The 18,116-nt window shown below is 36.0% G+C and overlaps 1 protein-coding gene across 1 annotated transcript in view; it reads right to left on the minus strand.

The window, feature by feature from the left end:
* The window catches only part of SLCO4C1 (solute carrier organic anion transporter family member 4C1), a 61,494-nt gene that overhangs the window by 25,181 nt on the left and 18,197 nt on the right, over nt 1–18,116 (minus strand). The window contains exons 3-4 of the mRNA XM_035014960.1: nt 2,452–2,634; nt 675–771 (exon numbers count right to left, since the gene is read on the minus strand). Of these exons, the coding sequence (XP_034870851.1) occupies nt 675–771; nt 2,452–2,634 (280 nt within the window). The remainder of the gene's footprint in view (nt 1–674; nt 772–2,451; nt 2,635–18,116) is intronic.

The following is an 18,116-nucleotide window of genomic DNA, read 5'->3' on the forward strand; positions in this document are numbered from 1 at the left end:
GAAAATATGGCCTCACCAAAGGTTACTAACTTCTCTATATTCAGGAAAAAGAGAAGGTAACTTAGTGGTTAAAAGGAGGATTTGGGAGTCAAAAAGATCACCTTGAATTCATGCCTTAGCCACTTCCCAACCTCTGTGTATCAATTACCTAATAAGATTATTAAAAGGATTAAATTAAGTGGTATGTAAAATATAGTAACACACAAAATCTATGATATATATAAAATAGTATGGGATAAATAAACATTACCTATTATTATCCTCTATGGCCACAGTTAAAACCACACAACTGTGATTCCTTGACCATATCAGAACTACTACAGAACTTAGTCTGAGAATCATGGACTCTCGAGGCTTTTCAGGCTATCTACATCCAGCTAAGTCTACTAAAAAAACAACCAATTTTGATTAAATTCTTCTTTCTGAACAATGCATGGGGTCCTAGATATGTATGTTGAAAAATTTCACAGGTGAGTTTTAAGCATCCTTATTTATGAATAAAAGCATTATACTAGGGGGTGGTATGGCATTAATTCATGAAGTAGTGCAGTTAAAACATTATAGAAAAATTGTGTGTTTTCAGTTTTATTTCAAATACTTTGAAAATGTTCTATGATGTTAACATCATTAAAATAAAATAAACTTAAATAAGAGAAAAATAGATATTGCCTTGCCTTTGTCCCAAATCCATATCAATGTACAAGGTTAGCAGCTGTCCTCCCAATACATAGCCAACAGCAGGGCCTAATATTGACATAGAATAGCCAATTCCTAGAAGAACAAAGACATTGAAAATGGTCAACTATACAACTTTGCTATGAATGTCTTACAGTAGTGAGGAAATATTTTACTGTAAAAATTTGAAATGATTAGAATTACAACAAAGTTATACATTTTCAGTAAAAAAAATACAATTTGAATGGTGCCACTTGTTAATAAGTCAAGGAACTTAAAAATATTTTAAAAATAAATATAACTATAAAATATGCTTTAAATATAAATATATATGTAATTCAATGTAAAAGTTTTAGACTATAATAATAATTGCAATAAATCCAACAACAATAAATTCAGGGAAAATTACATTATCTTAAATGGCAACAGAGGTAATATATCTACTATTACCCTTTATGGATGATGATAATTACTGTTTACAATTCTTATGGAAGAAAATAATGTGAAATGAGAAGCCTTTTCCACTCTGTACACACTCTAAAAGCAATCTGTATTTTGCACTATAGCAGCTGATTTTAAAACCTGGATTTGGTGATTAGCCTGGTTCGTAAAAGTAAGCCATTAATTTAAACTCCCGCACTTAGTGAGTCTTCCATTTCTACCTGTAGCAGAATTAAACTGACCTTATTTCTCTCAGATATTTAAAATTTTGCCATATGTAACATTTAAATCTTTGCAAAAAATTATGCATACATTAGCATCTTCATATATTACCACCTTCTGAATTTTTTATTAACTGCTAAGATTCTCATTTGCATACACAAAAGAACAGAATCTATCATACCCAAAGCCAAGCATATGTCAATGGTAAAAATGACTTATGTACTTGACCAAGTTCCCAAAGTAGGGGTCATGCAAGGTGATCTTTTGAAGGACCATTGAGTCAAGATTCTGAAGAGAACGACCTAAAAAATTAGGACTGATTTTTTGTTTTCCTGCGCGTATTTGCTGATTCTACAAAAGACCCTGGGAAGGTTAACAATCCTTGCTAGTCTCTAGGAAGTAGGAAAAACAAGGTTGCAGTTCAGGGCCCCTAACTTGGGAGTTATACTTTATAAACTTCCCCCACCCTACATTTTATGTAGGCACCTAGGAGGCTATACTCTAAAAGTAAGGGTGAGTTAGAAGTAGACTTGCCCACAGTAAGTAAAGCTTTGCTTCAAATAAACTCAATCTGTGAAGTTACATAGAGGGGATCCCAAATTGTAGAATACAGAATTCATATCTGTCCTCACAAACTTTTTATGAGAAGATGCCCCAGAAAGCCCTCTCTTCCCATCTGTCATGTGAGGACACAGTAAAAAGATGAATGTCTATGAGGTAGGAAGTGGGCCTCACCAGACACTGAATCTGTGAGTACCTTGATCTTAGACTTCTCAGCCTCCAGGGCTGTGAAAAATAAATTTCTGTGGTTTACAAGCCAACCAGTCTATGGTATTCTGGTACAGCAGACTGAAAGAACTAAGACAGTCTCAGAACAGAAAACAGGGCAGGATGTCAACAAAACTCGTAACTGCATTCAGCTGAAGTACATGTGTCAGTAAATGATGAAACAAAAACAGTAATATTGCTATATCTGCCATCTACTGGGAATCTAATGGAAATACCCATGAAATTACAACTAACTTTTTAATAAGCATCTATTGTATTTTTACTTATAAATTAAGCAATAAAATGAAATGATACTGAAACATTTATATTACAGAGAAAACTTACCAATGTACAGAGAAGATTTGTGTGTGGGAACAGAACCATCAATAAAGGCTGTTCCCAGAGTATAGAGAGGAGTTCCTCCCGTTCCCAGCAATAGTTGTCCCAAGATGAAGACATACAAGTAGTTAGAAAGTGAAGAACTTGAAGAGGCACAATTGGTTCTATTCCTTGTTGTTATGCAAGTATCTTTGGGAGAAAAAATTAAATTGTGAATTTATAGAAATTTAGCTAATAACTGAAACATCTATTTTTATCAATTATACTTGCCTAACAGCCTTCTTTATTTCTCTCAATCACTTCACTATGATTAAACTGTTCTTAAAATACATACATTACTAAAGAAAATTAAATATTATGTTAAAATTTAGACAATGTAGAACAAAACTGAGAAACATTAAACAATCAAAATTAACAAATTTGGAGTAAGTTAATATAAACACAATTGAAGCAAGTGGTGCCAGGGAAGTTTTCAGATTAAGGAAAAAAAAACTAGCCTTTATTTTTCTTTCCAAGTCATAAATACAGTATGACCAGCATATTGAATTTGTCAATCAATACCCTGAACACATGTGAAAAGCATACTTAGGTTATATGATATTTTGGTCAAAACAATAATTTCTTAATATTCACTACAAAGCCATAATACTTAAAGTTATGTCTAGTTCTTTCTTGTAGCTCAAACTATTTTATTAAATTTATTTTTTAAGCAACTTTTGGCCCTATAGAATATTCTTCTGAATATCATCAAAAGAAAAATGGTTATTTTTAAGATTTGATTAAAATCTTCTTAAAAATCACATTCAAAGGCTGGATAATATAGTAAACCCATATTTCCTAAACTCACCTGATAATATTAATGAATAAAGATGTTTGTTAAAAATATATTCCCAGCACTTTCTTTCCCTTTGAAGCTGGTAGTATCCAGAAACTGCATTTTAACAATAGCCTTAGATGATTCTATTTTCATTTCCTTAATATCAGATCAAGATGTATTACTTCCTGAATGATGAGATAAGTAAGACCCCCAAAGCACCAATCCTGAAGACTCTTTAACTGGTCCATGACCATCAGATTTTCAGATGCAAATTTTATGCATAAAATATTTATTATTCTTAATTTAAAATTTAAAACATACCCATAATTTTGTACATATTCATATTATAAGAGGTTGATGAATATTTTGGCAGATAATTTGTATTTATAACTGGCCTAAGTCTGAATTATTTGTCTTACCTCCCTGACTATGTCAGACATTTGACCTGTGACTTCTGGTTTCAATGTTCACTTTTCTGGAGGTAGCAGATTAGACTAAGACTAGTCTCTTATTATTGGATACACTGCACAATTAAACATACTTACATGTATTTCTTGGTTTATTATTTTTTCCTATTTCTTTTTTATAATAGAGAAATATCTTTCTGTAGTAATCTAGTAGATACCTTGACCATGTGAGTATTCTGTGGGGTTTTGGTGTTTGTTTTTTCCCATAGGAAGTCATCTATGAGGTTTCGTTTGTTTAAGTAAATTTTAAATAGCACAGAAGAAGATCAAGAGAAATACAAAACTCTCCCTTCCCCCTGCCTGCCTCCACTTTACGCTCTTCCATATAACTCACATGGAGGTAATGACAACTGTTAACAGTTCCTTTTATTTTTTCTCAGACATTTTCTCACACATTCACACGTTTTATATCCATTTACTTTTTTTACACAAGTGTGGTCATACTAAACATACTGTTCTTATACTCAACAACTTCCAGATTTCACTTATGTCCTCGACACCTTTGATGTTGGAATTTGATTGTATTTAAATTTCTCTGTTGTCACTGCCATAACATCCCACAGCATAAATGCTGTAGAACTTACTTAATCCACAACTTACACTTAAAAACTAATAACATTTATTATTATTATACTGTACATATATTTAGGTCATTACAAACATGTTGTGATATGCATTTTTAAAATTTCCTTGGCATAATTATGCACGCCTATCTGCAGAAACTGCTAAGTCAAAGTGTGTAAATATTTATATTTTGATACTGCCAAATTGCCTTATCAAAAAGTTAAACAAATATGCAATCACACCAGCAGTGCAATAACACTTTGCATAATAAAATTAAATTACTACCAGTCTCTCTGGTTAAAAAAATACGCGCACACGTGTGTGTATATACACACACGTATTTTTTAATTCAATTTTTTAGGCTCATCAGTACAATTAAGCATTTCTTATATGTTTATTGGCCATTTTCATATATTTTCTATGAATTTTTCAAATTTACTTCATAGGTTCCGATTTTGATATTTGACTTACGAAAGTCTTCCCTTCTCCAAGATTACATATGAATTAACATGATTTTATCACAGAATTTTTCTTACTTTACAGTTGACCCTAGAGCAATGCAGGATTTGGGGTGCCAGTCCCTGCATAGTCAGAAATCCATGTGTAACTTTTGACTCCCCCAAAACTGAACTACTAATAGCCTGCTGTTGAAAATCCTTATTGATAAACAGTTGATTAGCACATATTTTATGTTTCATGTATTATATACTATATTCTTATAATAAAGTAACCTAGAGTAAAGAAAATGTTAAGAAAGTCATAAGGAAAATACATTTACAGTAAGTACTGTACCATATTTATCGAAAAAAAACCTGTGTATAAGTGGACCCACACAATCCAAACTTGGGTTTTTGTGTTTCTCAACTGTATTTTTAATTCATATGTAATATAGTTTAGTGGGGAAAGACTGGGATGCAGTAGTCTGTTGGATTAACCAAAGATTTTCTTTTACTCAATTTCTTGGGTGTGGGGTTATTTTTGGATACTTAGTTTTATGTCACTGATCTTTGCAGTCTTTCTCTGGACCAAATCTCTTGTAATTACTCCAGCTGTCTAAGCTTTGAGATATCAACATCTCATCCCAGCTATGACCCATTTCACAGTACTACACAAAAGGCATAGTAAGAATTAACATCTTCTATCATTTTTCCCAAGTAAACAAGGCCTAAGGTCTATTTATGAAAACTACTCTATCCAATATATTACTCTCTGTATTATTTCTGAATAATTTCTTTCTATTGCTTTTCTTAAAATTAGTAAAAAGAAATGGCATATCAAGTCACAGAAAGGCTTGAGTGAATCTTAAATATATATTGCTAAGTGAAAATATCCAGCCTGGGGAGGTGGGGTTAAGATCACATGGTAGTAGGAGAACCCCACGCTTGCCTCCTCCCTCGAACACAGCTAGATAAAAATCAAATCATTCTGAACACCCAAGAAATCAATCTGAGAACTGAGAGAACGAACTGCACAACTAAAGGGAGAGAAGAGGCCACAACATGGAAGGTAGGAGGTATGGAGATGAGACGTGACTTGGCGGGTAAAAGGATCACAGGTGCTGCAGAGGGGAGGGAGCCCTGATGATGGAGAGTGGAGAAAGGGAGAGTGAGGGAGAGACAGAAAGAGAAAGGGAGCGAGCACACACAGCACACAGGGGATCGCACAAGAAAAACACTTCCCCAAAACCAATATCTGGGAAAAGGAGAGGGGCTGATTATTGCTGAGTTTTTACAACCAGTAGAACTCAAAAACTGGAGTTTTAGAAATCCTTGCCATGGTCAGTGTGGAGCCCAGCAGGCACAGTGGTGCTCCTGGGGGAGAGGGTGCAGACATTGTGATATGAGGATCCCCTGGGACACACTGAGGGAGACAGTTATTCCTACCTGGAGTGCATTTGGGAGAGGTGGCATTACCTCTCGGGGGACAAACGAGACAGCGGGCATCATTGTGCTGCCCAGTCCCTTAGCATAGGGGCAGAGACACACCTGCTGGAAGCAGCTAACCTGGACACCGGCTTTTTGCTGTGCTTTACTCTGAACTCCAAGTTCCTGTGAATTGGTCTGGGACAAACGCCACCAGCCACAGCGTAGGGAGATCCTCTTTCAGAAGACCAGCATAGTCTGTGCTGAGCCAGGTCCCTCAAGTTTAGAGTTTTGAAGCTCAGCTGGCACGCCTGAGATAAAACACAGGTGTACTGCACTGCTGGGAGGGTACACAGTTTGGACATGGAGAAGATGAAGGCAGGGATCCAAGGAATGCCTGGGACACATGAGGAGAGAGTGATCATTCTTTCACGAGGGCTTCCCAAACAGCATTAGGCACAAACTCTGAAGACCAGAGAGGGGGCTGGAGCTATTTTTCTCCAGCATGGACTACAGTGAGCAGAAAAGCTCCAACAGTGAAGGCCTCAGCCGCTTACACAAAGCCACACCCCCCCCAACCTCCCACCCCCAGGCTCTGCAGGTGATTCTTTACTAAGGCAAGCATGCCTGAGACCCAGAGCAGCACAAACCCAGCACCCTTCCCCCAGAAGACCAGCATGAACCTCCCACAGGCACCAAGTCTACTGACCATAGAGTGCTGCAAAGCTTCAGCTCTAGTGGAAATAGGATCCAGCCCCTTTTAACAAGCAGACCACAGCACACCTAGTTAAAACTCTCCACACTCTGCACAAGGTCCAGACACTCCCCACTGCAGGCAAGGAGAAACTCTGCAGAAGACTGACCTGAGGGAAAGAGCAGCCAAAATACAACAGCAGAGTGCACACAGCATACACCAGAAACACTGCCTAAAGTGCCAAGCTGTGGAGGTTACAGGACCTCTTCTTCATAAAGCTATTACTCTCAGAAGCAGGAAACATAGCAGGCTTTCCTAACACAGAGAAGACAGAGACCTAAACAAAATGTGAAGGCAGAGGAATTCATCCCCAAAGAAATAACAATAAAAGGTCATGGCCAGGGATCCTATCAGAACAGATATAAGTAATATGCCTGAACCAGGATTTAAAACAACAATCGTAAGGACACCAGCTGGGCTTCAGAAAAGCAAAGAAGACACCAGGGAGTCCCTTACCACAGAGATAAAGACCCCCAAACTAGTCAGGCTGAAATAAAAAATGCTATAACCGAGATGCAAAACCAACTGGATGTAATGACCACAAGGATGGAAGAAGCAGAGAAACAAATAAGTGATACAGAAGTTCAAATTATGGAAAATAATGAAGCTGAAAAAAAGGAAAGAAAAATATTGCATCATAAATATAGACTCAGGGAACTCAGCGACTCCATAAAACATAATAACATTCATTTCATAGGAGTCCCAGAAGAAGAAGAGAGGGAAAAGGGGGCAGAAAGCTTACTTGAGGAAATGACAGCTGAAAACTTCACTAATCTGGGGAAGGAAACAGACATCCAAATCCAGGAGGCACAGAGAACTCCCGCCAAAATCAACAAAAGCCAGCCAATACCAAGATAAATTGTAGTAAAATTTGCAAAACACAGAGAGAAGGAAAAAATCCTAAAAGCAGCAAGGCAAAAGAAATCCCTAACTTATAAGGAAAGACAAATAAGGTTAGCAGCAGACCTATCAACAGAAATTTAACAGGCCAGAAGAAAGTGGCATGATATATCCAACATACGGAATGGGAAAAAAATAGGCAGCCAAGAATACTTTATCCAGCAAGGTTGTCATTCAGAATAGGAGAGATAGGAAGTTTTCTAGACAAACAAAAACTAAAGGAATTCATGACCACTAAACCACCCTGCAAGAAATAGTAAAGACTCTGAGTTGGAAAGAAAGACCAAAAGCAACAAACACTAGAAAGGAACACAGAAAATCTCCAGAAACAATGACCTGATAGGTAATACAATGGCACTAAATTTAAATCTATCAATAATTACTCTCAATGTAAATGGACTAAATGCTCCAAACAAAAGACACTGAGTATCAGAATGGATAAAAAAACAAGACCCATCTATATGCTTCCTATATAAGAGACTCATTTTAGACCTAAAGACACCTGCAGATTGAAAGTGAGGAGATGGAGAATCATTTATCATGCTAATGGACATCAAAAGAAAGCTAGAGTAGCCATACTTATATCAGACAAACTAGATTTTAAACCAAAGGCTGTAACAAGACATGAAGAAGGGCACCATATCATAATAAAGGGGTCTATCCAACAAGATCTAACAATTATAAATATTTATGCCCCCAACTTTGGAGCATCCAAATATATAAAACAATTAATAACAAACATAAAGTCATTGATAATAACACAATAATAGTAGGACACTTTAACACCCCACTTACAACAATGAACAAATCATCTCAGCAGAAAATCAACCAGGAAACAATGGCTTTGAATGACACACTGGACCAGATGGACTTAACAGATATTTTCAAAACATTTCATCCTAAAGCAGCAGAATACACATTCTTTTCGAGTGCACATGGGACATTCTCCAGAATGGACCACATACTGGGTCACAAATAGGCTTCAACCAGTACAACAAGATTGAGATCATACCCTGCACATTTTCCAACCACAGCTCTATGAAACTTGAAGTCAACCATGAGAAAAAAATTGGGAAGATCACAAATACATGGAGGTCAAAAACATCCTACTAAAGAATGAATGGGTCAACCAGGAAATTAAAGAAGAAATAAAAGAAATACATGAAAACAAATGAAAATGAAAACATCATGGTCCAAAACCTTTGGGATGCAGCAAGAGCAGTCATAAGATAGGCAATACAGGCCTACCTCAAGAAGTCAGAAAAATCTCAAATACATAACCTAACCTTACACCTAAAGTAGCTGCAAAAGGAACAGCAAATGTAGCCTAAAGCCAGCAGAAGAAGGGAAATAATAAAGATTATAGCAGAAATAAATGATACATGGGCGCCTGGGTGGCTCAGTCGTTAAGTGACTGCCTTTGGCTCGGGTCATGGTCCCAGAGTCCTGGGATTGAGCCCCACATCGGGCTCCTTGCTCGGCAGGAAGCCTGCTTCTCCCTCTCCTACTCCCCCTGCTTGTGTTCCTGCTCTCGCTATCTCCCTGTCAAATAAATAAATAAAATCTTTAAAAAAAAAAAAAAGAAAGAAAAAAAGAAATGATACAGAAAAAAAAAAAAAAGTAGAATAGATCAATGAAACTAGGAGCTGGTTCTTTGAAGGAATTAACAGAATTGATAAACCCCTAGCCAGACTTACCAAAAAGAAAAGAGAAAGGACCCAAATAAATAAAATCACCAATGAGAGAGGAGAGATCACAACCAACACCACAGAAATACAAACAATGGTAAGATTATCATTGAACCATCAAGAATATCATGAAAAATTATTTGCCAACAAATGGGGCAATCTGGAAGAAATGGACAAAAATCAGAAAAGTCTGAAGCCAAGGAGGGATTCTGTGGACTGTTGCTGGCTTTAAAGATGGAGAGGACCATATGCCAAGGAATATGAGGAGCTTCTAGAAGCTGACAGCAACACCTAATGATGATCATCAAGGAAATGGAGATCTCAGTTAAATAATCCCCAAACACCATTACTTCCACCAGTTTAATAAGCCTGGAAAAGGATTCTCCTCTAGAGCTGCAAATTAGAATGCAGCCAGCTGACACCCTGAGTTTCGAGACTCTGAACAGAGAACCCAAGCTGAGCTGTGCCAGACTCTTGACCCACGGAGTCAGTCAGATAATATAAGCGTGCTCTTTCGAATTAAGTTTGCATAATATATTATGCAGCAATAGAAAACTAATACAAACATCTTACCAAAAGTTAACCAAGGAACAATTTGCCTCATTCAAGGTTGAATAATAACCAAAAAGGAAAAGCAAAACACTTGGCAGAATAGTCTCCAGAGAAATGTCACTATGATGTAGATTTTAAAAATTACCATATTACCATGCTTTAAAAGTGATGACAACAATTGCTTCTTAAAATCAAAATTGGAAACAGGGATTTAAAAAGCTCATAAATGTGATGAATAAGAGAAGAAAAAAATGGGTTGAAAAAATCAGGAAAGACATGAAATAAAAATGAAAACTACCACAGAAATAAAAGTCACATCAAAAATGGGGAAAAGAAAACAGGACTCAAGATTACAAGGAGACAGAATACATATCTGTGACTTGAGAAATATGAACAAAGTTAAATAAACCAAAAGTAAGACTTAAAAATTAGAGAGAAAATTATGGAAATGAGATCCAGACAAAGAAAATCAAACATGTGCATAATCAATCAGAATAGGAAAAAGTATATATTCTGAGGTAGAACTTAGGAAACTTTGCTGAAATAAATGAAGACTGATCTATAATTAAAAGAGCATAAAGCATCCCAGGAAAATTTGATACAGGACTTTCAAGATATTCCTTTATAAAGTTATTGGATTTTAAAGATGAGGAAAGACTTATTTGTGCAGTCAAGAAAAAAGATAGTCACTTACGTAGAGGGAAATAAAAAACACTTAGCTGGCATCAGACTTCTCTAGAGCAACATTAATCTCATAAAACAAAGGAAATGACTTTCAAAAATAATCAGTGAAAGATAATGTGACTCATAAATCTTACACTCAAACTATCATTCAAGTATAAAGGCAAAAGACAAATATTTAAACATATTATAAATCTCAGGGAATTAACCTTTCCTGAAAAAAACAAAAACAAGCACAAGAACTACTAGAGGATACTTTTCAGCCTACCAAGAAATACTTCATTCTGAGATGCCATGGGGACCTGAAGACTATTCATCCTAAGTAATATTAAATAATTTATTAAATTGTACCTGTTATAACACAGATTTTTAAAATATCTACATTTACTTATTATGTGAATTCTGCAGTATTATTAGTTGAGGAAAGTACCCGAACCTAGAATTTCAACGTCTAATGAGAAATAAAACAATTCCTGACAAAATACTTGCAACACTAATTTAAAAGCATGTGATCTGACAATATACCACAAGAGGGAGCGCCTACGCTGTTCATGAACCGAGGGAGTGTTGCCAATAAAACTAAGGCTTACAACTTCACTTAATGGACAAACCAGTGTTCAGTCCTACCCACTAACCTGTGCAGAAATGAAAGGTAAAAGGGAAAATGAAAATCTACATACCTGGACATTTATAAATTAAATATCAAACTCAGCCCAAACCTCATCCCCACTCAAAGGCCCACAGCCTCCTTCTCCGGAGGCATTTACCTTCAAAACCTGGAAGTTAAGAGACCATGTTTTCCTCTGGGCCCATCCAGCTGCCAAGGGTAGGGCAGGATGCTGCAGGCTGAGATGAGATTTCACTCCCCCAGGCACACCTTTTTTTTCTTTTTCAATTTCCAAGAGGTACCCATATCTCCTGAGAAGAAACATAGTTTTCTAGGGAACCTGGTCCGCCTAATTACCTACACCAGCTACTTTGAGGTGGCTAACTTGAAACAAAAACAGCCTCTCTTTCTCCATTCCCAGGAAATGACTGTAATCACCCCTGCCCCTCATCTCCCATCTCCTAGCGAATGCCCTGAAGGAAAAAGGGCTCCTGCTTTTGTTTAAACTTGACCACTCCCAAGTCTAAGCCGCATCCTCTGGCCTAGAGAGTACAGCTCATCCTCGCATCCCTCTTCTATAACTTCTCTTCACTAATCCTGTTACCAATCTTTCTATAACCTTTCCTTAAAAAAAGTTTCTTTAAAGAGAAAAACAAGTTATCTTTGAGTTTCAGTGTCTGTGATGTGGGTCCCTCTCTGCACGTGGCTCAGGGCAGAGTGCAGCTGGTGGCAGAAGATCTGAGAAAGCAGCAAGAAAAATACTCTTCCTGAACGTGAGGAGCTACCCTCTCAAGTCCACATTTCCCTTGCCTACAACAACTCATGTAGGAACAGGAGATGAGCCAGGTGGCAGAGGGACTTCTTGGGCTGCTATTGTTCATAAAAATAGAGAGGGTAGGTGGGTGGCAAGAGGTTGCACAAGGAATCTCAAGACAATTCAGGACTCTATCTTTCTGGGAAATGAAAAGATGAGAGAGCCTTTGCCTGTGCAGGCAACCTGCCTAGGATGCTAGCCTGCTCACTCACCTCCTATGGGGAACCTGAGTCAAGAAAGTGATTTTATAAGAAGCTCTAACAGCATCTATGTAAAAATGCTGTAAATAAAAAGAGCAACACACTTTTATTAAATTAAGATTTTATCTGACCACAAAAGTACTTTCATGGTGCATGTGAAAAGTATGAACACATACTGCATCATGAAACAGAGTAATTATTTATCTGAAGGAAGACAGCAAGTCAGAAATGACATAAGAAATGTGAGAGAAAGAAAGTGGAGAAGAGACATGAGCTGGCAGAACTCAGCAAAGAAAGGAAAAATTAAAACCCCATAGAAGTGAAGGTAAAATTAAAAGGGGCATAAAGGTGAAGAGACTGAAAAAACACAGCAACAGGCATATAGTACAAAAATGAGAAAAGTGAGAGAAATAAATGGTAAAAAACAAAGGAAATGTTAACTACAGAAGGTGGTCAGAGGAGATCATATATATACACATAATTGAAGTACCTGACGAAAAAACTCTAACATCATGGAATAAAATACTCAAAGATATAATTTAAGAAAATGTCCCTAACAACTAAAAATACGTATGTAAATCTATATACTTCAATCTCTGTAACTGGGTGCCAGAGACACATGACATCAATAGTCATCACCAACACCTAACTTGGACTGGACTTTAAAGAGACACTCCACAAACAATGAATCATGGAACACTACATCAAAAACTAATGATGTAATGTATGGTGATTAACATAACATATTAAAAGATATATAAAAATAAATAAATAAAAATTAAAAAAGACACTCCAAATTGCGTAGACCTATGGACTACTGAGAATATTCTTTGTAGAGAATACCAGCAGTATAATATATATCAAGTGTTACAAGCACTTCTAAATGACTTCAGAATACACAGGTGGGCAGAGGCTACTGACTACTAATAAGAATGGATAAGAAATTCCAAAAATGTTAATGAGCAAATTATGAATACCCAAAAGAGAAACACTGAAGTTACAAATATGAATAAAACCTTCTGAAAACTAACACATTAACCTTTCACTAAAGTGAAATAGATCCTCATTTACTCGGGTTGGATGGTTCAGGAGGGGAATAAATTATATAAACAAATACTGTTATACTTTATGGTGCATCTCGATAGTCAAAGCTTTCACAGACATTTCCTAACCTAATCTTTACAACAACTTTCTTTAATCATTTTTTAAATGAGGAAACTGAATCTCAAAGTCACATGCTATGTATAGTCAGATTTTTCTAACATAACCCAATAATCTGATTCCTAGTGTTCTAATCCCCCAGTGTATTCTCCATAATCTTTGAGCTACAACTTAATGAGCTGAACCATCATCTAGAGAGTTATAAAGCAAGATTTCCCCAAGTATACTTTATGGAACCCTGGGCTTCTGAGAATATCCATGAACCATAGGCTTCTATGGTCAGATTTGTGAAGGAAATACTATATTATTACACCCTCCTCTTAGAAAGTAATAAGCATACATTTATATGTCATATGATAAAGTTTTTCAAAACATATATTTTCAATTTACTTTTTTTTCTCCATTAATGTGTAATATCTCACAGAATGTGCTTATAAAACACACTTTTGAAGTTTCAAGCATGACAAAGGGGTTAAGTAAAACAAAAGAACTTTGCGTAATTAAAATGTTTTCAATTTAACCCTTGTATGGATAGACTTAAAACTTACAGAGTTAGTTTTATCAGTGATCACTTAATGATTCCTATTGCCAAGATTTACCTTCTTTCTTACTACCTCTCTCCTTTGGAATGAACATCCACTATCACAAATGTAGAAACTGAGAAGATGACTACAGATGTCAATTTTAAACTTCCAAAGTCATTTATGCTCTAGAACTACATTTATAATGCCAAATTTCTACCTTAAATGTCTAAAACAGAACTCATCATCATTCTCAAAAAACCATCTTCTCTGTCTGCCTGATTTCCCAATACCTGTTTATAACAACTGTTTTCTAGTCATCAAGCTTAAAACTAAGAATCATTCAACATTATATTCCTTGCCTAAAATGACCACACCATATGCTTTTCCTACTGTAATCATACCCACTGTTCAAGTCCAGTTCAATTTCCACTTCCTCTGAGTTGCTCAAAGGAAACGCTTTCTTCATTTACTACTATCTTTCTCCATTCAGTGACAATGAACCCTGGAGTTTAACCTGCCTGTATGACTCACCGGGTTCTTGCTTATCATGCCTTACTTATATTCGATCCTCATGTATGTTAATAGCCATAACAGTAATATTTAACTGAGCGATCATCTTATGCAAGATCCTTCCCTATCATGTATTATCTAATCCCCAGAAACAACTTATGAAGGAGGTACCATTACTTTCCACATTTTACAGATGAGCGAAATCAGGATTAGATTAACTACTTCCAAAATCTCTTGAGACTAAAGAGCCTAAGTTTTTAACAGACTGATCACATGGTTAATGGTGACATAAAGTAAAATTAATTGGTTACTTAAATAGTTTGGGATGTAAATTCACAACTTATCTATGAGGGTTTCTATCAAGATAAAATAAGGAGACAAAAACTTTTAATATAATTTCTAACAGCTAATCTACTTATCTAAAATACAAACCCCTGAATAACTCACTACAAGAAAAGTAGAATCCAACACACCATGAATTTCATAAGAATGACCACAAATGCATAAAACCTTTTAAAACATTAGAAAATTCTATGTATAATCTTATACTAAGAAATTTGAAAATGTCTTAAAATAAAAATGTTGACTTTATATAAAATTTAAATTATATAAAATTATATAAAGATATATAAAATTGACTTTAAAATATATAAGTTATATAAAATTATATAAAATTTAATTTAAGTTATGTAAAATATTGACTTTAAATTATATAAAATTATATAAATTATGTCAAACTATATAAAATATATAAAATGATATAAAATTATATAAAATATGCATCTCTGATTCTGGAATAAATTGAAATGGGAATCAAAAATCTACCTCTAAATGTTTTTTTCTGGAGAATTTATATCAAAGCTCAATCAAAAACAATCAACCCTGTGTGTTACTTAAACTATTCCAATATAGAGAAGAATATATAAAGTTTCCCAATTTGTTATAAAGAATTAGCACTACATTTCAAAACATCAGTCATTTGTGGGGCGCCTGGGTGGCTCAGTCGGTTGGGCTTCCAACTCTTGGTTTCGGCTTGGGTTTTGGTCTCGGGGTCATGGGATTGACCCCACACTGGCCGTGTGCTCAGCTCAGGGGTCTGCCTGGGATTCTCTCCCTCTGCCCTTACCCCTACTCTCTTTCTCTCTCTCAAATAATGAAATCTTAAAAAAAAAACAGTCATTTTTTAAGGAGGAACTTTAAATTGAAATATTTTTTAAGGGACACCTGGGTGGCTCAGTCGGTTAAGCGTCTGCCTTCGGCTCCAGTCATGATCCCATGGTCCTGGGATCAAGCCCTGCATCGGGCTCCCTGCTCCGCGGGGAGCCTGCTTCTCCCTCTCCCACTCCCCCTGCTTGTGTTCCCTCTCTCACTGTGTCTCTCTCTGTCAAATAAATTAAATCCTTAAAAAAAAAGAAATATTTTTAAAAGACTAATGCTAGAAAATATGTATTTTTTATGTATCAGATAAGATTGCAGTAGAACACAGACAAAAGGGATTACTGAGGGAATTTAACATTTTTTATGGATACGGATTTTTTAAAGACAGAGTTAAAGGGAACAAACCTTAAGTACCAGTACCACTAGGCAGTTACGAAAACACTGCAAAAACTCTAGCATAAGTAAAGGCACACAGCAACTTCTGCACCAACTCTGATGGGCAACATACCAGGGAAACAGGTACTACAACCTCTTTCTTTCCCATATGCAAACTCCCATTGGCTAAACCCAACTAGAAACCTGGTGGCAAAAGTGCCAAGACAACATAGTCCATGGGGCTTATTCTATTAAACAGGGTGATAAAATGAATGACAGGTCTGGAAGGACAAACAGAGGATATCCAGCACTGTCCATTTTTTGTAGGTTTTTTTGGTATCAAGCATCCATTTTTATCTTTGTCCAGGTGAAAAACATTATCTTCAACAAAAGAAATCCGTAAGAATCTATCGACCAAAACGTCATTCTGGGGTAATGTCAATCCAGTTACTATCCCACCTGAAACCAACACTGAAAGGTTGGTCATCACTGGTGGTCTTCATATAATGGGTAGAGGAAAACAACAGTAGGACAATTGACAAGTTCTATAGTTCTTCCTTCCAAAGCTGGTCAGAAAGCCTGAGTTGACAAACATCACTTCCTTTCCTATCATCCAGGTTGTGTTCTCTTTACTTCCTGCCTATACCTCAACTGGTCTGGAATTTTACATAGCATTCTCAAGTCTTCAGCTGTTTTATCTCTGTTTGGTTGCCACAGTTATCCTTTTAACAAGTATTATTGGTTGTGGGAGTGTTAAGAGGCACCCAAGTAAATTCCCTCAGTCCAAAATATATTTTGGGGGGACACTGTATAGAAGCAACCCAATTTCCCCTGAGTAACTAAGACCTATCATTTCTGCCAGTTCAGTGACCACCCTCTCTTCCTGTTGATTATTTAATATAAACAGATAAATATTTATATATATATTATATATATAAATTTTTATAAATATATATATAAAATATATATATAAATATATAAAATTAGGGTACAGTCTCAGCTTTGACTTTAAGGGAATAATGACTGTGTTATCTGATGAAAGTTTTTATCCCTTGGGGACTAGGACTCAACAAGACCAAGGTAGAAAGCAAAAATTCCATAAATGGATTTTTAGATACAGTAGGACGAGGCACTAATCCTTTGCCACTCCAAGCTCCTTACCCTATCCATTATGGCTATAAAGGATCCAGCAAAACAGAGTTGTTTCTGCCTTATTTAACACATATACCATGTTCTAAGAAAATTTTATTCTGCAAATTACAACACAATGGACACCATTCCTGCAAGTCAGTGGTTTCTGGGTTTAGGGTACAGAGTAAGACATACAGGTGAATTTCATGAGCAGGACTTTGTTACTATACTTCTCTTGATGCAAATAAGTTTCTTGATCAGAAGTGATGTTGTACAGAATATAATAATAATGAATAAGACATTCTGGAAGTCAAACAATGTTGAGTGTTGGTAGAGACATGGAGGGCAGTGAAAATAAATTCATATCTAGAATATATGTTTAAGTCAGGAGGATAATTTGCCACTAGTTGAGATATATTTTAACTGCCTTTGGGTATATTGGTTGCCCTGGGGAAAGGTAGCATATCAGAAGCTCTCAGAACTGGCCCCTATAGTTAGTAAATCAAGCAGTCCATCTGCAGTGAGGGTAGCTAGACCAGTCTTGATGAAGGAAAGGCATGTTTCCGAATCCATGCTTATGTCATTATGGCCACTCTTTACATGGTACAATTACACAAGACACTGAATGACATTCCCTGTACAGACCATCTTTTCTTTCTGATTGAGAACCTCTTCCACAAAGGATATGATATCCTCAAGTGAACATTAACAAGTTGCAAAAATACCTTTCAGTTCATATACAAGGCAATAAAAACAAGCAGCATACAAATGTGAGATGCTTGCCTATATAGTTACTTGTGCTTTCCAAACCTACTTGTATCTACCATTTCATTTAATAAGAAATACTGCTTTACATGTCTAATTTTATGATTTGTTACAGTAGATAACACATACTTCATCATGGGG

The sequence above is a fragment of the Mirounga leonina genome, unplaced genomic scaffold (assembly GCF_011800145.1).
Source record: "Mirounga leonina isolate KUSES-001 unplaced genomic scaffold, KU_Mleo_1.0 Mir_168, whole genome shotgun sequence".
In the NCBI taxonomy this organism is placed as follows: domain Eukaryota; kingdom Metazoa; phylum Chordata; class Mammalia; order Carnivora; family Phocidae; genus Mirounga; species Mirounga leonina.